This window comes from Trachemys scripta, chromosome 23 (genome assembly GCF_013100865.1).
Source record: "Trachemys scripta elegans isolate TJP31775 chromosome 23, CAS_Tse_1.0, whole genome shotgun sequence".
Taxonomy (NCBI): domain Eukaryota; kingdom Metazoa; phylum Chordata; order Testudines; family Emydidae; genus Trachemys; species Trachemys scripta.
Window position 1 is genome coordinate 4,045,577 of NC_048320.1, and position 26,742 is coordinate 4,072,318.

The following is a 26,742-nucleotide window of genomic DNA, read 5'->3' on the forward strand; positions in this document are numbered from 1 at the left end:
GCTGTTTCGGTGTCTAGCACTTGGGGGAGGGGGTCTGGCGAGGCTTGTGGGGCGCAGGGTGTGAGTGGCCGTGGAGGATGGTTCCGGGGAGGTGACGACAGGCTGCCGGGAGGGGGTATTTGTGCCCCATGGGGTGGTTGCTGGGGACACACCCAGGCACGGGGCATCTCCTCTGGCCGGCTCAGCCTGACTGGGAGTCTGTTCGGTGTCTCCCCCGTCCCAGGACCCCATGGTGACCAGGGCCATCCAGTGCCTCCGGAAGTCGAGCACCAGCAACCTCTACACGCAGGCGCTGCTGGCCTACGCCTTCGGGCTGGCGGGGAGCACTGAGCTGCGGGACGCCCTTCTGCAGCGCCTGGCCCAGCACAGCGTCAGCGCCGGTACCGGCAGCCCCTCGTTCTAGTGCTCTCCTCTCTGCCGGCCTCTAGACACAGGGCAGGGCCAGCTGCCCTCCACGGCCCTGCCCCCCAGGTGCGCCCTGCCCCGGGGCCTCCTCAGCCTGGCAGGGGAGCTGTGTCTCCGTGGCCAAGTCAGTCCATGGTCTCTGCTGAGGCTGCCAGCGAGGGGCCCACGCGCTGGGCTCTGTCGTGGGGACACTTCTCCCCTCAGAGCTGGAGTGAGATCGTCCCGCCATTTCCCAGGGCCCAGCGCACGGAGCGAAGGGGGACGAGGCTGGGTTGCTGCCGGCCTGGGGAGATCGGAGCTGAGAACCTAGGGGGCAAAGCCCCATGTCCCAACCCAGCCCTCTAACGCTCCCGGGGCCAGGAGCGTGATGGGTCCAGTGGGCTCAGAGACCATGGGGCAGGGCCTTGCGTAGGCAGCTCCCAAGGGGAACGGGCCGTAACCGAGCCCTGGGGAGATGCCGGAGGACCCCAGCCCCCATCCTGTGTTGGGGACATCCCAGCTGGAGAGTCCCTGCCCGAGGCTTCTCGGCTTGACCAGGCTAATACTGGGAGGGGAACAGGCTGCACTGAGCCGGGGCCAGCTAGGCCCTGCTGTCTCTGGGAGAGGGGGTTGTACAGGGAAGTAGGTCTCTGGGTGCCCCCTGGTCTGCACCATGTGCCCCCCATAGACCCCTAGGAGGCTGCCTGTCCCCCAGCTCCAATTCCCCTAGCCTTTCCTTGCACAGATGCTCTTGGATTTGTGCTACTCCCAGCCCAGCCCCGGTGTGAGTGATCCAGCCTGGGGCCAGCTCCCCATAGGGCGGGAGGTCCCATGGGAGTCCTGAGGCCCACTAGGAGCGCGGCTGGGGACGCAGGAGGTGGCGCTGCCCCATGTCGGTGCTGAGCTGAAGGAGCCCTCGGCATGAGGCCAGGGGGCGCTGGGAGTCCCAGGTTGGGTCCCTCACACTTGTCATGAACACGCCCCAGTGATCTCTGTGCGTCTCCTCGGCTCCATTCGAGCTCAGACTCAGCTGTGCCTGGAGCTGAGGCCTGGCGCGCTCGGTTCCTGACGGGCCCTGGGGAGACGTCCCCCCACAGAGAGGGGCCACCTGTGTGGTCCGGGCGGCTCTGTCGTGTCTCGGCTCAGGTGAAAAGTCCCTTCTCTCCGAGCCCGGCGCGCCGGCTGCAGCTGGTCTGTGCCCGCGAGTTGTGTGTGTCGCCTCCTGCCCTGTCCCGAGGCGGGTAAGAAGTGCTGGGAGCAGCACGTGGCTCCTGCCCCAGGAGGGGAGAGGTGGGGGCTCTGCTACTGGGGGCACCGAGGGGCCACTAGGTACTGGGGTGAAACAGCCCTCGGGTAACAGGACCTGTCTCCGAGGTCACAAAGACCTCATGGAGGGGGTGTTTACCAGGCATCAGCGCCATCCATGCCCTTCACCTGGGTCATGCTGCCCTCCTGCCCCCATCCCTGGGGGGCCCCACAATCTCTCAGGGGCTCTCTGCCCCCCTCTAGCAGTGTTTGCACGAGGCATAAGCAGACTAAGCAATTGCTTAGGGCCCCAAGCAGCTCATGGGGCCCCCAGTTTGGTATTTCCCCCCAAACCCGTTCATCTAATGTAACGTGGCCTGTTTACAGGGTGTCGGTTTTGGGGGGGGTTGGGATTGTGATGGGTTGGACCCCGCTTCTGGGATACCATCTGATGTACTGGGATTTCACTGAGGGCTTGTCTACACTGGCAATTAACAGCGCCGCCGCTTTCTCACTCAGGGGTGTGGGAAAACACCGCCCTGATCACAGCAAGTTGCAGCGCTGTAAAGCGCCAGTGTAGACAGTGCCCCGGCGCTGGGAGCTGCGCCCCTCGTGGAGGTGGGTTTTTTAGAGCACTGGGAGAGGACCACACAAGGCACGTTAAAGCACTGCTGCAGTAACGCTTTAGCGTTGCCAGTGTAGACTAGTCCTGAGCCTCTCATGCTCCACCAGCCTGGGTTTCCTCTCCGTGCGTTGCTGAATTAGGCTCTCCGGCCTCTTGCAGCACACACAGGTAGGGCCACACCCAGCTGCAGACACAGACTGACGTCAGCTCTGTGTGTGATGACTCCCCCAGCACTCACGTGCACATCCCTTTGGGAGATAAACCCAGAATAATACTGTCTGGCGCTGTATAGAAAAATCTGCACAGCGCAAGCTCATAAAAATCTGCCCTCTTCCTCAGTGTGAAGAGAGATGTGCCTGACTTCCTGCCCCCCCCACCCCCCAGTTCGAAAGTGTACAAACTGGGTTAGATTATAAACGAGAAATAAGTTTATTACCTACAAAAAGGTGAATTGTAAGGGAATATAAGAGAGAACAGCCAGAACAAAACAGATTACCGAACAAATAAAACAAAGTGCACAAGCTAAACTCAATATACTTATTGAGTATTACTAAATGTTATTTTAGATGGGTTGCAAAGTATCTGTGGTTCAGAGTTCCAGTTATATTTCTTTTCGGACTGGACCCCGTCTCAGTCTGGACTCCCCGCTTGCCTGCCCTCGAGGTGGCTTTAGCAGTCTTTCTTCTTGGGCAGACAGGCCATGGAGAGGAGTCCCCCCATTTGCCTTCCTCCCCACCCTTAAATAGGATTTACATAAGGCGGGAATCCTTTGTTTCCCAGACTTGACCCCCCTTCTCTTCCAGTGGAAAGTTACAAGAAGTCCCAGGTAATGTTTAGTATCAGGTGACAAGACCACCTGACCTAGCAGTGTCAGTTACATCCCTGGACACTTCCTAGGAGGGAGAGAGATTAGTATCCTCATGGTCTTGTTGTTCCTTCCTGACAGCCCATCAAATCTGATGGCCTGTCCTCGGTGGGTGTCTTCCCAATACACACCCACTTGTAATGGTTACATAGTCCATATGGAACCAGACTGCTGGCACTAAACATTAAAAAGGTTGTAGAGCAGTTTTTAAACTAGGAGATGGGGGAAAGCTGATTGCTGCAGAGGAGCATGTGGATCGGATAGAGACTTCTCTTGGGGGAGAGTCTAATGATAGAGAATCTCAGGTTATAGTCAGGAGCAGAGGATGGAGGAGGATAATGTAAGGGTCAGATCAGATGATAAACATTCACATAAAAAAGAATCTAACACATCAGAAAAGGGCAGACAAATAAACAGTGACAAGTTTTTAAAGTTCTTGTACACAAATGCTAGAAGTCTAAATAATAAGATGGGTGAACTAGAGTGCCTTGTGATAAAGGAGGATATTGATATAATAGGCATCACAGAAACCTGGTGGACTGAGAGCAATCAATGAGACACAATCATTCCGGGGTACAAAATATATTGGAAGGACAGAACAAGTCGTGCGGGGGGGAGTGGCACTATATGTGAAAGAAACTGTAGAATCAAATGAAGTAAAAATCTTAAATGAATAGTGGGGGATTTCAATTATCCCCATATTGACTGGGAACATTTCACTTCAGGACGAAATGCAGAGATAAAATTTCTCGATACTTTAAATGACTGCTTCATGGAGCAGCTAGTACGGGAACCCACAAGGGGAGAAGCAACTCTAGATTTAGTCCTGAGTGGAGCACAGGAGCTGGTCCAAGAGGTAACTATAACAGGACCGCTTGGAAATAGTGACCATAATACAATAGCATTCAACATCCCTGTAGTGGGAAGAACATCTCGACAGCCCAACACTGTGGCATTTAATTTCAAAAGGGGGAACTATGCAAAAATGAGGGGGTTAGTTAAACAGAAGTTAAAAAGTACAGTGACTAAAATGAAATCCCTGCAAGCTGCATGGGCGCTTTTTAAAGACACCATAATAGAGGCCCAACTTCAATGTATACCCCAAATTAAGAAACACAGTAAAAGAACTAAAAAAGAGCCACCGTGGCTTAACAACCATGTAAAAGAAGCAGTGAGAGATAAAAAGACTTCCTTTAAAAAGTGGAAGTCAAATCCTAGTGAGGCAAATAGAAAGGAGCATAAACGCTGCCAAATNGCGCTGAGCCGGGGGGCCGGTCCGGGAGCCGGTCCGGGGTCGCGGGGCCGGGGGGTGCGCCGGGCCGCCGGGGGCCGGCCGGCAGTGCTGGGCAGGCCGGGGGTGGTCAGCCGGGGCCGGCACCCCAGGGCCCGAGCCGACCCAGGCTGGAGCCGCCGGGGGGGGGCCAGCCTGGGCCGCACCTCCTCCCCCCCCCACCTGCTTCAGGCTTCCCGCGAATTAAATGTTTGCAGGAAGCAGGGGAGGGGGCGGAAACTTTGGGGAGGGGGCGGAGTTGGGGAGGGGGCGTGGGCGGGGCTGGGGGCGGGGCCGGGGCCCGTGGAGTGTCCTCCATTTGGAGGCACAAAATATGGTAACCCTAAAGGTAATAACAAAATGTTTTTTAAGTATATCAGAAGCAGGAAGCCTGCTAAACAACCAGTGGGGCCCCTTGATGATCGAGATACAAAAGGAGCGCTTAAAGACAATAAAGTCATTGTGAAGAAACTAAAAGGATTCTTTGCTTCAGTCTTCACGGCTGAGGATGTTAGGGAGAGTCCCAAACCTGAGCTGGCTTTTGTAGGTGACAAATCTGAGGAATTGTCACAGATTGAAGCGTCACTAGAGAAGGTTTTGGAATTAATTGATAAACTTAACAGTAACAAGTCACCAGGACCAGATGCCATTCACCCAAGAGTTCTGAAAATACTCAAATGTGAAGTTGCGGAACTATTAACTAAGGTTTGTAACCTGTCCTTTAAATCGGCTTCTGTACCCAATGACTGGAAGTTAGCTAATGTAACGCCAATATTTAAAAAGGGCTCTAGAGGTGATCCCGGCAATTACAGACCGGTAAGTCTAACGTCGGTACCAGGCAAATTAGTTGAAACAATAGTTAAGAATAAAATTGTCAGACACATAGTAAAACATAAACTGTTGAGCAATAGTCAACATGGTTTGTGTAAAGGGAAATTGTGTCTTACTAATCTATTAGAATTCTTTGAAGGGGTCAACAAACATGTGGACAAGGGGGATCCAGTGGATATAGTGTACTTAGATTTCCAGAAAGCCTTTGACAAGGTCCCTCACCAAAGGCTCTTACGTAAATTAAGTTGTCATGGGATAGAAGGGAAGGTCCTTTCATGGATTGAGAACTGGTTAAAAGACCGGGAACAAAGGGTAGGAATTAATGGTAAATTCTCAGAATGGAGAGGGGTAACTAGTGGTGTTCCCCAAGGGTCAGTCCTAGGACCAATCCTATTCAACTTATTTATAAATGATCTGGAGAAAGGGGTAAACAGTGAGGTGGCAATGATGATACTAAACTGCTCAAGATAGTTAAGACCAAAGCAGACTGTGATGAACTTCAAAAAGATCTCACAAAACTAAGTGATTGGGCAACAAAATGGCAAATGAAATTTAATGTGGATAAATGTAAAGTAATGCACATTGGAAAAAATAACCCCAACTATACATACAATATGATGGGGGCTAATTTAGCTACAAGAAGTCAGGAAAAAGATCTTGGAGTCATTGTGGATAGTTCTCTGAAGATATCTGCGCAGTGTGCAGAGACAGTCAAAAAAGCAAACAGGATGCTAGGGATCATTAAAAAGGGGATAGAGAATAAGACTGAGAATATATTATTGCCCTTATATAAATCGATGGTACGCCCACATCTCGAATACTGCATACAGATGTGGTCTCCTCATCTAAAAAAAGATATACTGGCACTAGAAAAGGTTCAGAAAGGGGCAACTAAAATGATTAAGGGTTTGGAATGGGTCCCATATGAGGAGAGATTAAAGAGGCTAGGACTCTTCAGCTTGGAAAAGAGGAGACTAGGGGGGGATATGATAGAGGTATATAAAATCATGAGTGATGTGGAGAAAGTGGATAAGGAAAAGTTATTTACTTATTCGCATAATACAAGAACTAGGGGTCACCAAATGAAATTAATAAGCAGCAGGTTTAAAACAAATACAAGGAACTTCTTCTTCACACAGAGCACAGTCAACTTGTGGACCTCCTTACCTGAGGAAGTTTTGAAGGCTAGGACTATAACAGCATTTAAAAGAGAACTGGATAAATTCATGGTGGTTAGGTCCATTAATGGCTATTAGCCAAGATGGGTAAGGAATGGTGTCCCTAGCCTTTGTTTGTCAGAGGATGGAGATGGATGGCAGGAGAGGAGAGAGATCACTTATATGCCTAACTTTAGATACAGAGATGATACATGCATACAAATTGGATAATCACATTGAGTAAATCAGAACCTTTCCAGTGATATCTCACATGAGCCATCTTGCGTAACGTGTATCTCAGTGACGTCAAATTAGTCTCATAAGCAGATTTTCATAAAGAATATGGAGTGCAATGTCACAGGGCTATTTCTTGGTTTGTGTATATAATGCAGCTAATATTTGTAATGGGCTGGTGGGGGGAGAGATATTCCTGCTTAGGGACCCCATTGGGTAGCACCACCTTTGCCCCCGAACAATCGCACCACATAGGTTTCGGGGTCACTTGCAGCCAGTGAGCCACCGGAGCTGGGTTTTTAGCTCAGGCAGCAGAGTCTCAGGGGTTTCAACTCAGAGATCCAAGGTTCAGTCCCTGCAGACGACCCACCAGGGGTTTCGTGTCACACTTGTGTAGCCCTCCTGTGCGCTGTGAATCAGTTGCCGTGTCCTGCCCCAGAGGTGGCTGCATTCAGTGGGGAGCAGGAGTCCCTCTGGCCTGGGAAGCCCCTGGGGCCCCTTTGGAAAGCAAACAGGTGACCCACTGTGTTGTAACTGCAGCCGTGGGGCTGCCCTTCCCTCGGCCCCTCTCGTAGGGGGACAGCTGCACTGGCAGAGGAAGGTGAAGGCCCTGCCCAGCCCCTACGGGAACCAGGCCCCATCAGCGGAGGTGGAGATGACGGCTTACGTGCTCCTGGCCTATCTCTCCCTTCCCAACGTGTCTGCTGCCGACATGACGACCGCCGCCCAGATCGTCCGCTGGCTCAGCAAGCAGCAGAACCCCTATGGGGGCTTCGCCTCGACGCAGGTAACACCCCTGCCCTCGGGCAAACCAGCGCTGGGGCCCTGGTGGAGGAAGGGGCTGTGATGAACTGGGAATGTTCTTAATGTGTTCTTTGAATGCTGACTGGGAAGTGTTAGCCCGGGAAGGTTGCAGGGGAGTTTGGCTGTGACGGTCTGCATTGGGGATGGGAGACTGTTCTTGAGGGAAGATACCTGAGCAGGTAACCTCAGAACCCAGGAGGGGAATTGGAGGCCAGGTAACACCTCTGCCCGGGAAACTGGACAAAGGCTGGGGGAGGAGCCCGGCGGGAGGTTGAGTGAAACGGCTGGAGGGAGTTTCAGTTTGGAGCTGGCTGGGAAAATGGAGGGGAGCCCGGATGGGGCTCTGACCTCTCAACGGGACTCTGGCCTCCCTGGGGCCCCCAAAGAGGGACCTAACTGAAGAGTCCTGTTGTCTCTACCTTCAAGACCTGTCTTGGACTGTGTTCCTGTCATCTAAATAAACCTTCTGTTTTACTGGCTGGCTGAGAGTCATGGTGAATTGCAGGAAGCCTGGGGTGCAGGGCCTTGTCTCCCTCACACTCCGTGACAGGGGCCAGGAGCCCCTCCAGGGCTGCATCTCCACATCTGAGCCAAGGACCTTCCTGGGAGAAGGAGTCCTTTGTGCAGAGCCCCCTGCCCTCAGGGGCTAGGAGCCGGGGTCTAGGTGTCAGCGCCCCGGCGGGTCCCGATCCTGCTGCAGTGAGTCTGAGCCGGGCTCCTCTCCCCAGAGCGTGACAGCAGTTCGGTGACTCTCCTCCCCAGGACACGGTGGTGGCCCTGCAGGCCCTGGCCAAATATGCGGCCCTGACATACAGCGCGAGCATGGCTGTGTCGGTGACGGTGAGCTCCCAGGCCGGGGCCCGGCAGCAATTCCACGTGGAGAACGCCAACCGGCTGGTGCTGCAGCGAGCGGTCCTGCAAGAGATCCCCGGGCAGTACACGGTGCAGGCCAGCGGCAAGGGCTGTGTCTTTGTGCAGGTGAGTGTAGGAGCCTCTGGGGACCAGCCGGCCCAGCGGTGACTGGCTGTGCCCTTGCCCTGCCCCACGGCGCCTGGCTCTGGGCCCAGGCTCTGATCTGCTGTGGCGGAGGCAGCAGGCTCTGCCCCAACCCTCTTGCTTGTCTCCCAGCTGACTCTGCGCTACAACGTGCCGCCCCCAAAGAGCGCCGCGACCTTTGACCTGCGGGTGGAGACAGAGCCGAAGGAGTGCACCGAGAGCGCCAGATCCCACTTCAGCCTCGTGCTGCACGCCCGGTATGAGCCCCAGCCCCCCACCGGGTCCGGGGGCAGGGACAGGCCCCAGGCAGCGGGGAAATGGCCGGGGCAGAGCCACCCCACTGCCGGGCCGGGGCGGGGCAGGAATCGATCGCCGGGGGAGCCATCCCCCCACAGGGCTCGGGGCAGAGGCAGGGGCCCCTTGGAATGTGCCAGGGACTAAAGGGTTGGTCCCGGGGCTGATCTAATGGACAGTCGGCTCCCAAGGAGCTCCTGGCACTGAGTTCCTTGCCTGGGGAGCTCAGGGCTGTCCGGGGGCTAGCGTGGCTCCCAGCCCAGAGCAGGCAGAGGGCATTAGAGACGCCTGCAGGGCCGAGAAGACAGGAGGCCTCCCCTCCCCATCCATCCCCCTGGGGTCTGTATCCAGGGCAAACCCCGACCTCAGCGCACGGCTCCTGTTGCAGGTACAGTGGGGAGCGCCCAGCCTCCAACATGGCCATCATCGAGGCCAAGCTGCCGTCCGGCTACACCCCTGTCAAGAGGTCCCTGCGGCAGGTGAGCTTCCTAGGGAGGAGAACAGGCCGGGCCAGTCACACAGCATGAAACCAGGGGCTGATCCATGGGGGAGAGCCCAGACCCCCAGGAGAGCACAGATTGCAGCTCTGACCCCCAGGGCGAGCTCCCCCTGCAGAGCTCTGCCCCCTGCCGTGGGGCACTGTGCAGCCCTGGGTCTCCCATCCAGTCACTGAGCAGGTCCTGACCCTGCTTAGCTCCCCCTATAACACAATGCCCATGTCTAGACTCCCACCCCTCCCCCAGCAGACACCCAGTGCTCAGCTGTGACTGACATGGGGGGTGACAGCCAGGCCCCTTGGCCACGGGGGCCACGGGGGGCGTTTGCCCCATGTCCCAGCCCCAGCAGAGCAGTGACTCCGGTTCCAGCCCCTCCATTCCTGGCTCAGCCGTTTCCTCCCTCTGCTCCTAGCTGGAGAAGCAGTCTTTGGTGAAGAGGCTGGAGGTGCAGAACGACCAGGTGACACTCTATCTGGACCAGGTGAGTGCGGGCAGCTCAGGGCTCTGGGGGCCTGGTGTGAATGGGAAGGGCGTGTCCTGTCCTCGCTCCACCCCCATTACAGTTGCTCTTGTGGGCTTTGTGTCACACTCCCGGCGTGGGGTCACTGATATCTCCCCTGGTTCCAAGTGACCCGTTTCCATAAAGGACGAGGAGATGGGACCAGACTCAGCCAAACCCCAGGGAGGGCCGTGAACGGGGCGACAGGGAGCTCAGGGTTGGGGGGGCTGGAGCTGGGCCCTGAGTGCAATGAAAGGGGTAACATTTTGCAGGGGGGTGGAACAGGGATTCGGGGGAGCATTTTCTCACTGCTCCAGGCCTCAGGGGCAGGGGGAAGCGGCTGGGCCAGGCCGAGCCTCGGGGAGGAGGGGGTTCGAGCTGCCAGTGCAGACATTCAGCCCAGGTGCTCGCTCTGTTGCTCTCTCGGTAGCTGACAAAGGAGGCGTCGAGTTTCACCTTCTCCCTGGAGCAGGATTTCCCTGTGAAGAATCTCAGAGCAGCCCCAGTGAGACTGTATGATTACTATGAGACGGGTGAGTCCCGCCCGAGATCCGCCACCTTTACAGACGCTCTCCTGGGCTCTGTGGCACAGTCAGTGGCTGGGTAGAGGGTGGTGCCATTGCAATCCCCCCTGCTCCGTGTGACCCGTGACCATGGCTGATCTCGGCCCTGTGCTCGGGCCTGGCCCAGCACTTGGGCAGAGACTGGCAGCCGACCCGCCATGGGCCTGTGGGGGTCAAACTGGAGACACCTGCTGGGGGCGTGTTCCCGGGTTTGATCTGTGGAGTCGGCTCACCTGGCGAGACACGGCAGCCATGTGCTCGTCGGGCTAGTGGGGTGCATGGGGCTGGTGTAACTGGAGCCGTCCCAGCAGGAATGACCAGAGCAGGTGTGGCCCTCCTCTCCAGGGCCCCCACATTTCCCCTGCAATGCAGCTCCTTAGACTCCCCCAGAATCCTGTGTGCTGGGCCAGGAGGTGGCAGGACTGTTTCCCTGGTGCCTGGAGGGGCGAGTGATGGAGGCCGTTTGACTTACTTGGAGACGGGGGATGGGAGAAAGCGCACAGCCCCACTCAGACAGCTGGGGGCAACCTCCCACTCCCTTCTAGGGGACAGACCTACAGCAGGGATCCCCTGGGGCTGGGGTAACAGACTCTGCCTGTGTGAGATTAGGGGGAGGGGTTCTCATGCCCCCACTGGGTCTCTCCTCCATTCCTTACATCCCTTGCTGTTACAGGTGAACACACAGAGGCTGAGTATAGTGCCCCCTGCGGCTCAGGTAGGTGTGATGCACCCACACATAACTCCAGTGCCCACAACTTTATGGGTCGGGGGAGTCCATGGGCCGGAGAGGTCTGTGTGTGTTGTAGACGGCAAAGGAGGGGGAGATGGGAGCATGGAACCCACCAGGACCATGTGTGTGGGGGGAGAGACATCTGTGGGGAAGGGTCTCTGTGGGGCACAAGGGAATCTGTCTTGAGGGTGGGGGGTGACTCTGAGGGGAGAATCTTTGTGGGGTTGGGAGAGTTCTGGGGGGCCATGTCCACAGGTGTCTGCTGGGTGTGGGGGGGTGATTTTGATCCTGTCTCAAGGGATGTTTGTGTTTGTTTAAAGCCCCTGATGCCGACACGATGGAAAATTCCCACTGAAGCCCCCACCCATGCCGGGCAACCCTCTCCCCTCCCAAGAGCGCTGCGCCGGCAGCCAGACACCCCAGGATCTGGGGGGCACGGACAGGCCTCGTCTCAGCTGCTGCTTCCGGGACCCTCTGCCCTACCCCCTGGCCCTGGGCTGGAAAGAGGCTGCAGCCCCGCGGTCGAGACACGGACTCTTAGCGCCTTCTTCGGCCAACGCCTCCCCGCTCACTCTGGAAACATCCCACCTGCTCCTGTGACAAGTCACCACAGAAATGAGGGGGACGGAGGGAGATTAGCGCAAAAATGAACGGACACTTTGGGCAGGGTCCGTTCCCCCGCTGCCCCTGCTGACAGCGCCTCCCCCCTGCAGACAGCTCCCCCCGCTGAGTCAGTGTCAGGGACCAGCCCACCTAGGACCAACTGCTGGCCTGCTCCCTAACTGCACTGCTAGCCCAGATTGGAATGGACAGAGCACCCACGGCCCCTGCCTGGCTCACCGTCTTTTGTGTCAGCACCTGGTGACCGCCCCCTCCTTTGCCCCCCCCCCCCCCCCCGCAGTAGCTTTTGCATCCCTTTTCCTTTCACCCATGCAGCGAGTTAGTAGTTCTCAGCCTCAGTAGCCTGGTCCCAAAGAGCAGCCCTTGCAGTCCCATCCCCGATTGTATGTCACGCTACGGAAGTGGTCGCTCCGTTTGTCGCTAGCCCCACAGAGGGGCTTTCGAACGCTGTGGTTTATGCTAGTTCACCTTTGCTGAGAGGATCCAGAAGCGAGGAGGATCCAGGAGAGAGTAAGGCCAGAATTTCCAGGCCAACATCCCAACACGGGGCCGGATTTCTCGGCGGTCAGCATGCCAGGTGCAGGTTGGGTGCTGAGCTCTTTAGCAAACCTGTCCCCCAGCCAGGGGAGGAAGGCAAGGGGGTGGAGTCCAGGAGTTTGGAGGCAAAGGGGATATAAGGTCCTGGCTTGTCCCCAGCCCATGGAGGAGCCGCTGCCACACCCAGCATCTTTTTTCAGGCCGTTTTATTTCCCAAACATGAGCAAAACCAACAAAACAAATCCTGAGCCCGCGCTCAGGGATTTCCTCCTTTGCCTCTCAGTCCCTCCTGCTTCAGGGCCTTTGGCAGGATTCTTCTGTGCTCCTCTGACAGAGCATCACCTCCCAGGGCGTTTCCCCCAGCACGTTCCCACTGCCTCCTGCTCCATGAGCATCCCCTGTCCTTGCTGCCAGCCTGGCTGTCCTTAGCCCCAGGTGCTGCCCCGCTTTTTTGATTGGCCACATTGGGAGCCCCTGTTCTTGCAAGGGGAGCTGGACCGGCTTCATTTGAAGAGCCAGCTACCCCGGGACAGGGGAGTAGATGGGGAGGTAGCCACAGGGGGACAGAGGGAAGGCGTCTGAGCTTAGAGGAAGCAGTCGCCTAGTTGATGGAAAGGAGCCAGAAGAGAGTGATTCTGAAGTTGAGAGTGAGAGACGGTGCAAAGGCATGGGTGGTGTGTGCACCCCCACCCCATTTGGGGAGCCTAGCCGCCTGCCCCACCTCTTTTGCCCAAGGCCCCATCCCCACTCTGCCCCTTATACGCTGTCGCAGGCCATCACATCCCTACTCCGGCACACTTCTGGGCTGCCTACAAACCCCCAGCCATATTTCGGACACATGATTTCGTCACCCATGTAACTTCAATGGACTCCCTCTCCCCGCAGTCATGTCATTGTTTCTAGGTGTATGGTTACACCGGAGTCGCAGGAAGACACTATAAGGTTCTTCTTTTTAACATCCCAGCACATTTTGGCAAGAGTGAGCGAGTTCCTAGTAAAACTTAAAGCTGAAAAGTTTGTTTCGCTGTTTGCTTCCCCGTTGCCATGTTGAATTCCAGGTGGGACGGAAGGGCACCAAGGTGCTGGCGTACAAACCGCCATTAGCAGATACACGCTGCTAGCCTACTCTTGTCGTTACTTTTGCATTGGCACATAAACCGGAAATCCCTCCCATTCCTGTATTAGTAGCTACAAACATGGAGCCAGAAACTTACCCGGCGCCGGGGCGAGTTCTACCTCTCCCATTTCTGCCGCTGGTCCTGCAGGCTGGTCCTGTGCGCTCCTCTGAGTACAGCCCCAAAGCCTCCTCGGGGACTGGTGTCATCGCCAGAGTCATGTCAGTGGCCTGATCTAGCCACTGCTGCCTCCGATGCTGATTCTGGGGTCAGCAGGTCTCCAGCTGTCACCACTGACAGTTTCATGCTCGGTGTGGTACCCAGCACTGAGAGACTGAGGCCAAAAGGGACCATGCTGATCATCTTGTCCAGCGGTCTCCAGCTGTGGGTTGGGACCCCAAAATGGGTCGTGATTCCATTTTAATGGGGTTGCCAGGGCTGGCATTAGACTTGCTGGGGCCAGGGGCTGAAGCCCGAGCCCCACCACCTGGGGCCGAAGGTGGTGGGGCTAAGGGTGGGGCTAAAGTTATAGGCCCCCTGCTTGGGGCTAAAGCCCTTGGGCTTCTGCTTTGGCCCCCCACCCTGGGCGGTAGGGCTCAGGCCTCAGTCCCCCCTCCTGGAGTCATGTAGTAATTTTTCTTGTCAGAAGGGGGTCACAATGCAATGATGTTTGAGACCCCTTAATCTACTCTGTCCTCCTGCACACAGCAGGCCCCAGAACCTCACCCATCCACCTTTGGCTGAGTTACCTAAGTCCTCAAATCTTGATTTAAGTTACAGAGAATCCACCATTTACTCTGCTTCAAACCACTAAGTGTCCCACACTGCAAAGGAAGGTGAAATCTCCCCAGGGCCTCTGCCAGTCTGACCTGAGGGAAAATTCCTTCCCAATCTCAAATATAGCCATCAATTAGACGCCGAGCATATGGTCGAGACCCACTAGCCAGACAGGTGGGAAAGAATTTACTGTAGTTACACTGAGCCCTCCCCATCCAGTGCCCCATCGCTGGTTGTTGGAAACATTTGCTAACAGCAGTCACAGATGGGCTATAGGCCATTGCAGGCAACCTCCTTAAACTTATCAAGCTCAATCTTTAACCAAGTTAGGTTTTTTGCCCCCATTACTCTCCTTGGAAGGCTGCTCCAGAACTTCACTTCTCTGATGGTTAGAAACCATCGTCTAACGTCAAGCCTAAACTTCTTGATGACCAGTTGACATCCATTTGTTTTGTGCCAACATTGCCCTTTAACTTAACTCCTCTCCCTCCCCAGTGGTTAACCCTCTGATGAATTTATAGAGACCAATCAGATCTCCCCTCAGCCTTCGATTGATTAGGTTAAACAAGCCAAGCTCAAGTCTCCTCTCATAAAGTAGGCTCTCCATTCCTCTCTTCACCAGCAAAGTCCGAGTTGAGCTTACCTCAACTGCAGGTTTTTCCTCATAGTTGTATTTAGCTTAGTTAGTTGTAGTAGTTTCGTTTTTAAAAAAATTGTTGTAAGGACTGTTGTCCTTTCAGTTTTTCCCTGGGAGGAAATTTAGATTTCCCAGCTCTCCCATTTTTAAACATTGCCTTTTGTGCGGGGAGGTTATGCCCAGCTCTCCCATTTTTAAACATTGCCTTTTGTGCGGGGAGGTTATCCCAGTGAGCGAGGGCATCCCCAGTATGTTCGTTGCCTCGGGGAGTCACACAGCCACAAAAAGTGTAATTTTCGCCTGGCCTTAAAATCCAGAGCCAGAAAGAACCAGGAGATTAAACTGTGCGACCTAATGATGGAGAGCTCCCTCCGTCTGGCTTCTGACCCAGGCCAGGGGACCGTCTGCCCCCCATGTACACCAATCTCAGAGCAAGTCAGCCGCTTCAACCATTTCAGCACAACACTCTCCTAGAGCTTCTATGAGGAAGACTCAAGGATCCTCTCAAAAAGGCTTTAGGAAATGAAGCTCGGGTTCCCCAGATAGGGAATCTACCTCAGAGAAACCCTGGTGGCTGAGTGAGACAACTACTTCAGCGCCTGCCAGTTCCTGACTTGGTTCCCACAAGGCTGTAGCTTCCTCAGGTGCTATGAACCCCAGGAAACCCAACGATTCTAAGGGTTCCAGCTCAGGAAGGTCTTTGTTTGTCTCCATCGGGGGATAAGGGCGACAAAGGAGAAGTCTGCTTCTTCTAAGTCGGTACTGGTAGAATCAGCCAGGCCCTCGGTACCTAACCTTTTGGTACCGCCGAAGACCAGGGTAACAGCTAGTGAACATTCCTGGGAATGCATAAAGCCTACGATATTGTCTGCTCCTTCTGTCACAATCACCGCTGCTCAGGCTACCTCCTCAGTACTGCCACCACGTCGGTACTGCAGGAGTTTAGCTTTCCACAGGGCCTTCCGGCAGCAGAGATGCCTGACTTGCCTTTGTTTGGTACTGATCCATTTCGGTACCCAGGTCTTGGACATTCACCAATGGAATCACCACATTCTTCTACCAGTGCGCCACCTCTACAAAGTGACATGGACGGTGATGATGATGATGGGGATTTCTCATCAGTCTCCCACATTTCAGTTCAGGGCTCTCCTCTTTGCTATCAGAGGAATATTTTTCTGGAGAATTCTAGGGAGACAGAACATATTAATGAAAGAAACATTCAAGTTCCATTCTAGTGGTGGGGGCACCCAAGAGTGCTCCTACCTATGGCATCTTGTACCTCCGGCACTCTTGGGTGCTCCCACCTATGCCGTACAGGCCCCCTGATTGGCCGTACTGGGATCCAGGGGCAGCATTCCAGCACCACCAAGTTTATAAAGAAAGGAAATGTCTTGATTTAATTAGTGCACATCATATTTGTCTGCAACACTGCCGTTTAGAATCACCAGCTATCAGGCGTTCATGATGAGATATAATCACACCACGAGTCAAATATCCTACCCCAGTTTGGGGCCTCAACTTAGTGCTTAGCTCCCTTTGTGCCAGTTCCCTTCTTGACTTATCGATGAAAATGGCATTTCTGCTCAAAGAGTTGGGTAGATAAGGGATCTGATGGCATACCCTCCACCCCCTTCACAGTATTTTTTAAGGACAAGGTCACATTGCATCCACATCCCAAATTCTTACTGAAGATGTCCTCAGATTTCCACATTAACCAGTCTACTCATCTTCCAGTTTTCTTTCCTAAACCACACCTGAATGAGGAGGATGTATTCCATACCCTTGATGTCAAAAGGGCATTAGCCTTTTCCTTGGACAGGACTAAGCCATTAGAAAATCTCCCAGATTGTTCATGTCGGTTGTGGACAGATCTAAGGGATCTCCAATTCCCAAGCAAAGACTCTCTAGATGGATCTCTGACTGCATTACTTTTTGTTATCAGTCACCTGATCTCCAACCTCCTTCTAGAGTATTCACTTATTCAGCGAGATCTCTCTCTACTTCAGTAGCCTCTCTTAAGAACATTCCCATTGCTGAAATATGTAGACCTGCAATGTAGACCCCCCCCACACCCCACATACCTTTTCGGAACATTATGCAATAATTTATGACTCAGCTTCTGATGCTGTGTTTGGCTCTACTTTTCAGTCTTCAGTTTTGGACTCAACTTTGAAGACCCCACCCCCCTTAGAGGGTACTGCTTAGTGGAGCACTCAGAGCAGTGGTTCTCAACCCCGGCCCGCGGGCCGCTTGTGGCCCAATCAGCACACAGCCGTGGCCCATGTGACATCCTAAGGGCCATACAGATAGAATAAATATTGTGTGAATGAGGCCCACATAACACACAGAGAGCTGCATATGCGGCCCACAATGGTATATAAGTTGAGAACCACTGACCCATAGGGGCACTACTTGAAGGAGAGACCACTCACCCAGTGCAGTAACTGTAGTTCTTCAAGATATGTGTCCCTACAGATACTCCACTACCTGACCTCCTTCCCCCTACTTCAAAGTTCTCTGCTAGGGAGCTTAGCGGTAGAGAGGACAGCTCACCTGCACAGCTCCATATAGCCGGCCTGGGGCTGGGGGCAGTGCATGAGGTGGGGTGCATGTGCTGGTTGAACAGGCACTGCTCTCTAGAACCTCGTGAAGTGGAGCACCTGTAGGGACACACATCTCAAAGAACTACAATCACTGCACAGGCTGTGTAACTTCTCCTCCTTCCATTCCTTGTAGGTGTTCTGCTTTCTCCTAATAACCTGGTTGAGATGCTTGTTCATCCAGTTTGATCTGCAACCTTTCCCAACAAGTTTTTTCCCCTTTCTTGGGGTGCAGGCTCCAAATAGTTTCTGCAACTTTGACTTAAAGTCATTCCTCCTGCACATTCAGATCCTGGAGTTCTTCAGTCCAGCCCACTTCCCCAACTCATTCCCTTACATTTTTCAAGGTTGTTCTTTTGAAATCAAGGCCCCTACTTACAGTCCTATTTTTGTTTATCCTTCCATTTAGTTTGAAGTGAATTAATTCATGGTCACTTGAACCAAAGTTGTCCTCTACAACCAGCTCTTCTATGAGGTCCCTGCTAGTTACTAATACTAAATCTAAAATGGCATCCCCCCATGTTTGTTCAGTGACTATTCGGTGAAGAAATCTGTCAGCTATCACATCCAGGAATATCTGGGCCCTACCATTATTAGTAGCACTTGTCCTCTGATCTAAACCTGGGAAATTAACATCTCCCATATCACACAATCCCTAGTAGTATTCATTTCATTAAAAATGGTTTCAGAGTAACAGCCGTGTTAGTCTGNTGTTCCATTCTATATGCATCCGAAGAAGTGGGCTGTAGTCCACGAAAGCTTATGCTCTAATAAATTTGTTAGTCTCTAAGGTGCCACAAGTACTCCTGTTTTTCATTAAAAATATTAAAGAGGTCTCTATCCATATCACAAGCAGATCCGTGGGGTCTGTAGCAGACCCTAAGCACTGTCCCAGTGGAGCCTTTGTTACCTTTCTTCCCCAAAGTGATTGACACAAACAGATTCGGTTTTATCCATTTCATCACTTCTAACTTGTTTACGCTCTACCACATCATTAATATACCATGCTACTCCTCTGTCCTTACCTTTATTTCTGTCTTTCCTGAACAGGACATACCCTTCAATCCCCATATTCCAGTTATGACTACTATTCCACCATGTTTCCATGAGCCTGATAATATCTGGTTTCACTTCCTGCATCAGTAATTCTAGTTCCTCCGTTGTGTTACCCAGGCTCCTGGCATTGTTGCTTCTGCTTGGTTTCACCCAGATTCCTCACCCAATTAGGTATGGTCATTTTACTGCCAGTATTGCCTCCCTGACTGTTACAGTCATTGGTATTGGGACTAACTTTCCTCTTCATGTCCATTCTCATGCCCTCTGTTGTTCCTTTCTCCATTGCTGTGATTTTCTTTTACTTGATTTCCCTCCCACTCAGTATTCGAATCAGGCGTGGAGGTTACATGAGCATTTCCAAATTGTCTCCCCCAAGTTCCTAGTTTAAAATTCTTTTAACCCATTTGTGACGGAGCAGGGAGCAGGGCAGATTTGACCTGGGAATGTTGCAGGGGGGTTGCAGTGGGGATGTGGGACTTCCCTTGAAGGAAGCTACCTGAGCTGTAACCTGAGCCAGGAATGGGGGTGGGGAGAATTAACACCTTCTGCCCGGGAGACTGAACAAAGGAGAGGAGGAGCTGGGGGGAGGGGGAAGAGAGGAGCAGCAGGAGGAGTTTTGGTTTAGTTTCAGTTTTGGGCTGGGTGGTGCAACGCAGGGAACCCCAAGCTGGGGTCTAAGCTCCCTGAACCTCCCAGAAGGACCTAATTGAGGGGGTCTGGTCGTACCTACACGCTCTGCTTGAGACTGTGTTCCTGTCCTTAAATAAACCTTCTGCTTTACTGGCTGGTTGAGAGTCGCAGTGAATCTCAGGAAGAGGGGTGCAGGGCCCTGACTCCCCCACACTCCGCAACACCATTCCCATTAGGATCCTCTTCAGGCTCAGGTCCACATCCCATATCTTATCCCCCAGCAGACAGCACATCCCTCTGTGCTCCAGATCAGCTCTGGTGACAGGCCTGTCTGTTCTTCTTAGTCGGGAGTTCTCAGTCATATAGTTGGTGCAGTTCTCCAGCCTTCCCCCTTCTGTTCTGGCTGCAAGTGCTCTTATCTTCTGTTCTCTCTTGCAATCTTCTGCGGGTCATCCTGTATCCTCCTGGGGCTCCAAACTCCAGCCATCTCCATTGGGTCTTCCCCTTTTCTTGTACAGGTAGCTGCTCTTCTCTTCTTCCTTGACTTCCCACCTTCTGTTACTGCTTGCCATATCCCTTCATCTTCCAACACAGCCAACCTGTTCCTCAGCTCTATTTCTCCTTCTCTAGCCGGTCTTTCCTCTGCCTTGTTCTTGTAGTCACATGCCTCCCCTGGCCACTTTCTTCACCCAGCAGTCTCCCCTCACAGTTCTCTGGTCCAGCTTGCATCTGCCAATCTTGAGATTTCCCTTCAGCCTCCTCTCTCCTTCCCTCCATCATCTGCTCAAACCCCCTTCAAAACTCAACCATAGTTTCTAGCTGTGTCTCTTTTCTTCCATCAGCTCTATCAGGCGGCACTTCATACCCGCTCCAGGATAATGTACATCCCACAGCATGCACATCCAGTCATCTTGTCTCTTCCATTCTATGGGTCACTATCAAAGTGTCATAGTCTTCCCGTCAAGAAGGAAGCAAGCAAACAAACAAACCACCATACACACCCTCCCCTTACAAAGTCCCACCCAGTTTTCAGCCCATTTCAACCCTGTGCCACTGCCTGGCTGGTTGGCCCATGGACAGCAGGTACTGTAGGCCAGGGAAGGCTAAGCCTTCCCAAACAGCCAGGCAATGGTCCCACTCATGCTCCATCTCCAGCTCTTCCCGCATGGCCCCAGCCCAGGCTGCTCCTCTTCCCAGAAGCATGCGGGTGTTGGGACTGGGGCTGGGGCTAGGGCAGGCCGGCTGACGGCCCAGGACTCAGGGTGGCTGGAGCTGGTGCTCGGGCCGGCCAGGGCTGGGGCTGCCCCGCTCTCCAGGGCTAGTTCCGCCCGGTCTCCGGCGCTCAGGCCGCCCAGTGCTTTGGGATGGGTGGCGATTGAGCGGGGTGGCCTGGGGTTGGGGGCACTCGGGCGGGACGGCCCAGGGCTGGGGCGGGGCGACTGGCGGCCTGGGCCGGTCGGTAGGCTGGGACTCCTCCGACCGCAGTGGGGGGCTCGGGGCTCTGGCAGGGGAGGGGCGTGGCCTCAGGCAGAAGGGGCAGGGCCAGGGGCTAGCCTCCCCGAATGGGCAGGTTACACGCCGCCTATGTTGGCTGCCTTTATAGGCCTGCATCCAGTCAAGGTTCAGGTGTGCATCTCTCACAACACACTGCGCCCTTCCAGACTTTGCAAACTGAAAACAAACCAGCGAGCGAGCAAACACCTTCAAGAACTCACTCACTGCCCCTAAGCACCAGGGGCTTGCCTCCCTTCTCCTCCCACATTGCTCCACTCAACCTCCCCTGTTTTCAGCTCTGTCGCCGCCCCCAGTCAAACTCCTCAGAGCAGGATGACGGTGAGTTCCCAGAGGTGCAGTTGTCATCCCTGGCTTTCTGGGAGTCATGCCTGAGCCACCTAATCCTCTCCCTGCACCGGTCACCTGTCTGGTGCATCCCCAATGCTGCCAGCTTCTTCGCGGTTAGCTGGTATGCTGGGTCATTCCTGGAACTCTTGTTCAAGTTGAACAGTTTGCTGTGCCTCACCCCAGCTCTTCACCAAAATCTGTCTGTGTCCCCCCCTGCGCCCAGTCAGCAGGGCACTTGGTCGGTGGCCCTTGCAAATACAGAACTCTTGGTGGCGGGTGGGACCCCCTTTTGGGGAGGCTAGTCTCTGGCTCCGCCCCTTCCTCCCCCCCTGCCACAACCAGAGCCCCGAGCCCCCTACCACTAGGGTTACCATATTTAGTGCCTCCGAAAGGAGGACACTCCACGGGGCCCCAGCCCCGCCCCAACTCCGCCCCCTCCCCAAAGTCTCCGCCCCCTCCCCTGCTTCCCGCGAACATTTGAGTCGCGGGAAGCCTGAAGCAGGTAAGGGGGGGTGGAGGCGCGGCCCACCCCTGGCACCGCAGGTCCCCAGCCCGTCCCCTGAGCCCCCGGCCCGGCCCANCCGAGCCCCCGGCCCGGCCCGGCACCGCCGGCCGAGCCCCCGGCCCGGCCAGGCCCCGCTCCGCCGGCCCGGCACCGCATGTCCGATTTTCCCGGACATGTCCGGCTTTTTGGGATTTCCCCCTGGACGGGGATTTGGAGCCCAAAAAGCCGGACATGTCTGGGAAAATCCGGACGTATGGTAACCCTACCTACCACTCCCGCAGCCAGAGCCCTGAGACTCCTTGCCCCCCCCGCGACCCCAGTCCTGAGCCCCCCCCCCCCCCGCCAGAGGAGCCCTGGGCCAGCTGGAGCCCTGAGCCTCCACCCCTCCTATGGCAAGAGGAGCCCCAGGCCAGCTGGAGCCCCTCCCCTCCCCCAGCTGCACCTCCCCAGACCCCAAGCCGCCCTGCGGGAAAAGCTCTTGTTTTGTCTCTCTTCCAGAAGAAGAACCTGCGCTTTTAATATGAGCCATGCAGGTTCCGGGGTGGCTGAGAAGGTGATATGTGTCACTCAGCTTCCTGGGTTCAGGGAGATTACTGGTGAACCCAGAAAGCTGAATAGCAGATACCGCCTCCTTGGCCACCCCGGAACCTGCATGGGGCATAATAATAACCAAAAATGTCCCCCACCGAACCCTCAACCGGCGGCTGCGCCACCACCCATGTGCAGAACATTCCCTGTGTTTGCAGCTCAGCAGTGAGAATGAAATGGAAGGGTTAAATGCAGAGCTGCTGTACTTGAACAAGCCGGGGTTGCTTCCATTTCCTGGGAGTTGATTGGCTGTCTTTGGGATAGAGAGGACACAGGACAGTCTGTCTTTTGCTGGGAATAACACAGTGAAGGCAGGGACTTGTTCAGCCTGGAAATACCCTGGTCAGAAGGGAGAGAGACACGTGTCTTCACCCAAGAGAAGCCAGAAGCCTGTAAGAGGGGGCCTTGCTGGACCACTGAGGGGAAATACAGCCGTGGTTTTCCTGAACCATGACACCTTGCTCTGAAGTATGTGGCACTAGCCGGAAACTGAACTAGTGGGACGGTTGGTTTGATCCGATACGCCGATTCCTGCTTTCCTCTGTCACTAGTGTGAAGATCTGTGTGACCTGCTCCAAGCCTCACTCCAAAGTTTGTCCAGCTCCCTGGATTTAGTGAAACAAGCCCAGCACCCAAGGAGCAACAAACCGTCTGATCGGACTGAGGGAATCGGAGTCTAGTAACAGAGGTGGGGTGGGGGGACAGCGAGCTTAAAATGAATGAAGGGAAGTAGAATGGCCACATGGTGGCAGAACAGGGTAGAGGACAGCTGGGTTGCTATATTGTAGAGACCAGCATCACTCCATGATAGTTACACATCCCTGAGGTTACAGCTTCACGGATCCACCTAGCTCCAGAAGAGAAACAAGCTGGGTAAAATGAACCCCATGTTCATCCCCGGTGTACGTCTCTGAAGTTAATGGAATAGGACCAGGAGTCCCTGAGGCCTGGTCTGCACCAGAACAGTTACTCTGGTGTAACCAAGGCAGGGAGGAGTGGGACTTTTTTAACCGGTATAGTTATATGGATCCAAGCCTTAGTCAGATGTAGTTGTGCCCATAGAAAAGCAACTTATATTAACATAGCTTATTTAGCTTCCTGAACCAGATTAAACAGCACTGCTATAAGGACTGTTATACTGTGTATATGTGCGCACGCATGCAGATGTGCATGGGGGGAGGCACGTGTGTGTGTTGGTACATACGTGGAGGGTGTAGGGGAGGTTGGGTGTGTGTTCATATGGGGGAATGTGTACAGGGTGTGGTGGGGGTACATGTGTGTGTCAGAACATATGTGTATAGGTGCAGGTGTGCATGGGGTGTGTGCATGGGTACAGTTGCGCATGTGGGGATGTTGGGGGTGGCGGGGTGTGTGTCTGGATGGGGTGTGCATGTGTCAGTGTTGGGGTGTGCACATAGCTACGTGTGTGTGGGTGTCAGGGTGTGTATGGATGGGTAGGAGTGTGTGCGCATATGCATTGGAGTGTGTGCATGGGAATGGGTGTATGCACATGGGTATGAGTGTGTGTACATGAGTGTTGGGGTGTGTGCACATGGGTGTCAGGGTATGTGGGGGAGTACAGGTGTGCACGCATGGGTGTTGGTGCGAGTGTACAGGTGTACATGGGTGGGTGTCCACATGTGGGGGGTACAGGCATAGATGCGTGTCAGGATGTGTGGGGGGTACAGGTGTACATGTATGTGTGTTGGTACAGGCACACATGCGTGGATGTTGGGGCGTGTGGGGGTGCAGTGGGACGCACCTGGATGTTGGGACGCTTGTAGGTACAAGCATGCACACATGGGTTTCAGGATGGGCGTAGGTACATGAGTATATAGAATCATAGAATCACAGAACTGGCAGGGACCTCGAGAGGTCATCTAGTCCAGTCCCCTGCACTCATGGCAGGACTAAGTATTAACTAGACCATCCCTGACAGGTGTTTGTCTAACCCGCTCTTAAAAATCCCCAATGATGGAGATTCCACCACCTCCCTAGGCAATTTATTCCAATGCTTAACCACCCTGACAGTTAGGAAGTTTTTCCTAATGTCCAACCTAAACCTCCCTTGCTGCAATTTAAGCCCATTGCTTCTTGTCCTATCCTCAGAGGTTAAGAACAATTTTTCTCCCTCCTCCTTGTAATTACCTTTTATGTACTTGAAAACTGTTATCATGTCCCATTTTCCAGACTAAACAAACCCAATTTTTCCAATCTTCCCTCATAGCTCATGTTTTCTAGACCTTTAATCATTTTTGTTGCTCTTCTTTGGACTTTCTCTAATTTGTCCACATCTTTCCTGAAATGTGGCGCCCAGAACTGGACACAATACTCCAGTTGAGGCCTAATCAGCGTGGAGTAGAGTGGAAGAATTACTTCTTGTGTCTAACTTACAACTCTCCTGCTGGTACATCCCAGAATGATGTTCACTTTTTTTGGAACAGCGTTACACTATTGACTCATATTTAGCTTGTGGTCCACTATGACCCCCCAGATCCCTTTCCGCTGTACTCCTTCAGGCAGTCATTTCCCATTTTGTGTGTGTGCAACTGATTGTTCCTTCCTAAGTGGAGTACTTTGCATTTGTCCTTAGTGAATTTCATCATATTTACTTCAGACTATTTCTCCAGTTTGTCCAGATCATTTTGAATTATAATCCTGTCCTCCAAAGCACTTGCAACCCCTCCCAGCTTGGTATCATCTGGAAACTTTATAAGTGTACTCTCTATGCCATTATCTAAATCATTGATGAAGATATTGAACAGAACCGGACCCAGAAGCGATCCCTGTGGGACCCCACTCGTTATGCCCTTCCAGCATGACTATGAACCATTGATAACTACTCTCCTGGAACGATTTTCCCACCAGTTGTGCACCCACCTTATAGTAGCTCCATCTAGGTTGTATTTCCCTAATTTGTTGATGAGAAAGTCATGTGAAACAAGTTTCAGAGTAACAGCCGTGTTAGTCTGTATCCGCAAAAAGAAGAACAGGAGTACTTGTGGCACCTTAGAGACTAACAAATTTATTAGAGCATAAGNAAAGCTTATGCTCTAATAAATTTGTTAGTCTCTAAGGTGCCACAAGTACTCCTGTTCTTCTTCATGTGAAACAGTATCAGAAGCCTCACTATGTATGGAGGTACAGATGTACATATGTGCATGTCATGGTGTGTATATGGGTATAGGTGCAGATGCACAGGTGTTGGGTGTGCGTAGCTATAGGTGCACACATGGGGTTGTTGGGGTATGCGTAGGTACAGGCATACATGTATGGGTGTTGGCGGGTATGGGGTTATAGGCATACATGCGTGCATGTCAGGGTGTGTAGGTACAGGCAAACATGCACTGATGGGTTGTGTGTAGGTACAGGCACACATGCCTACATGTTGAGATGTGCATAGGTATGGGTCAAGTATCAGGGGGGTAGCCGTGTTAGTCTGAATCTGTAAAAAGCAACAGAGGGTCCTGTGGCACCTTTGAGACTAACAGAAGTACTGGGAGCATAAGCTTTCGTGGGTAAGAACCTCACTTCTTCAGTAATTACTTGCATCTGAAGAAGTGAGGTTCTTACCCACGAAAGTTTATGCTCCCAGTACTTCTGTTAGTCTCAAAGGTGCCACAGGACCCTCTGTTGCTTTTTATAGGTATGGGTGTACATGCACAGATATCAGAGTGTGTGTAAGTACAGGTGCACACGTGTGCTTTTTGGGTGTGTGTAGGTACAGGCATAGACATGCAGATGTCAGGGTGTGTGTGTAGGTACAGGCGCACATGCATGCCTGTCGGATGTACATAGGTACAGGCGCACACACGTGGGTGATGGAGAGTGTGGGGGTACAGACATAGACGAGTGCATATTGAGGTGGGTGGGGTACAGGCGAACACACATGGGTGTTAGGGTGTGCGTAGGTACAGGCACACACACACACACACACACACACGTTGTTTAATTACAGGTAAAGCAGCCAATCATCCTAGCGAAGACTGGCCCTCGCTCCCACAATCTGAGCCCCGCCCTCCTGCTGCGGGCCAGGTCCTGCACCAAGCCCAGGGCGGCCCCTGCCCACCCAGCGGCTGCTACAGCGCCCAGCGCACACCCTTGGACAGCAGGCGACTCCCTCTCCTAGGGCTCAAGGGCCGGGGGCGGGGCTTGAAGCTCAGAGGCGGTACCCAGAGAGAACAGGAGGCGGAGCTCGAGCTGGGGGCGGGGCCCAGGGAAGGAGGCGGGGCTCAGGGCCCAGGAGGAGGCAGGGTTCCGTGTGGGGGCTGGGCTCAGGGCCCGGGAGGCGGGGTTGGGCTGGGGGCGGGCCCAGGGGCGGGGGGCGGGGCTATTGCTGGAGGCGGGGCCCAGGGCCTGGGAGGCGGGGCTCGGGCTGGGGGAGGGGCTCAGAGCCCGGGAAGAGGCAGGGTTCGGTGTGGGGGCGGGGCTCAGCGCCCGGGAGGCGGGGCTAGGGTTGGGGGCGGGGCCCCGGGCCCGGGGGCGGGGCTCTGGGAGAGGGCGGGCACTGCTGGGTGCCGCGCGGTGACTCGCCCTGGGAGCCGCCGCCGCTTCCTAGTAAACAGCCGGGCCGCGGGGCCGCGGGAGCCGATGTCCGGCCGCGGCGCGTTCCCGCTCAGCCCCCTGACCCCCGCCCCCGGGGCCGCGCCGCCCCCTGCCGCCCCGGGGCCCGGCCTCATGCGGGGCGCGAGCCCGGCCGGAGCTGGGGCCGCCGGATACCGGCCCATGGGGCCCGCCGTCGTCCAGTACCAGGTGAGGGCTCCGGGCGGGATGGGGGCGGAGGAGGGCGCGGGGGGTGTGGTTTGGGGGGGCTGGGGTGTGGGGGGGGTCACTGGGGGGA

The 26,742-nt window shown here is 54.4% G+C and overlaps 3 protein-coding genes across 11 annotated transcripts in view; 2 read left to right on the forward strand and 1 right to left on the reverse strand.

Annotated features, from left to right (window-relative positions):
* LOC117869139 (alpha-2-macroglobulin-like protein 1) overlaps positions 1 to 26,742 on the reverse strand; it is a 777,004-nt gene that overhangs the window by 170,160 nt on the left and 580,102 nt on the right. The gene's annotated exons all lie outside the window — the stretch shown is intronic.
* The window catches only part of LOC117869140 (alpha-2-macroglobulin-like protein 1), a 582,774-nt gene that overhangs the window by 12,067 nt on the left and 543,965 nt on the right, over positions 1 to 26,742 (forward strand). The gene's annotated exons all lie outside the window — the stretch shown is intronic.
* SMARCD2 (SWI/SNF related, matrix associated, actin dependent regulator of chromatin, subfamily d, member 2) overlaps positions 26,504 to 26,742 on the forward strand; it is a 36,903-nt gene continuing 36,664 nt past the window's right edge. Inside the window, exon 1 of the mRNA XM_034755688.1 lies at positions 26,504 to 26,654. Coding sequence (XP_034611579.1) covers positions 26,580 to 26,654 — 75 coding nt within the window. The 5' untranslated portion in view covers positions 26,504 to 26,579. The remainder of the gene's footprint in view (positions 26,655 to 26,742) is intronic.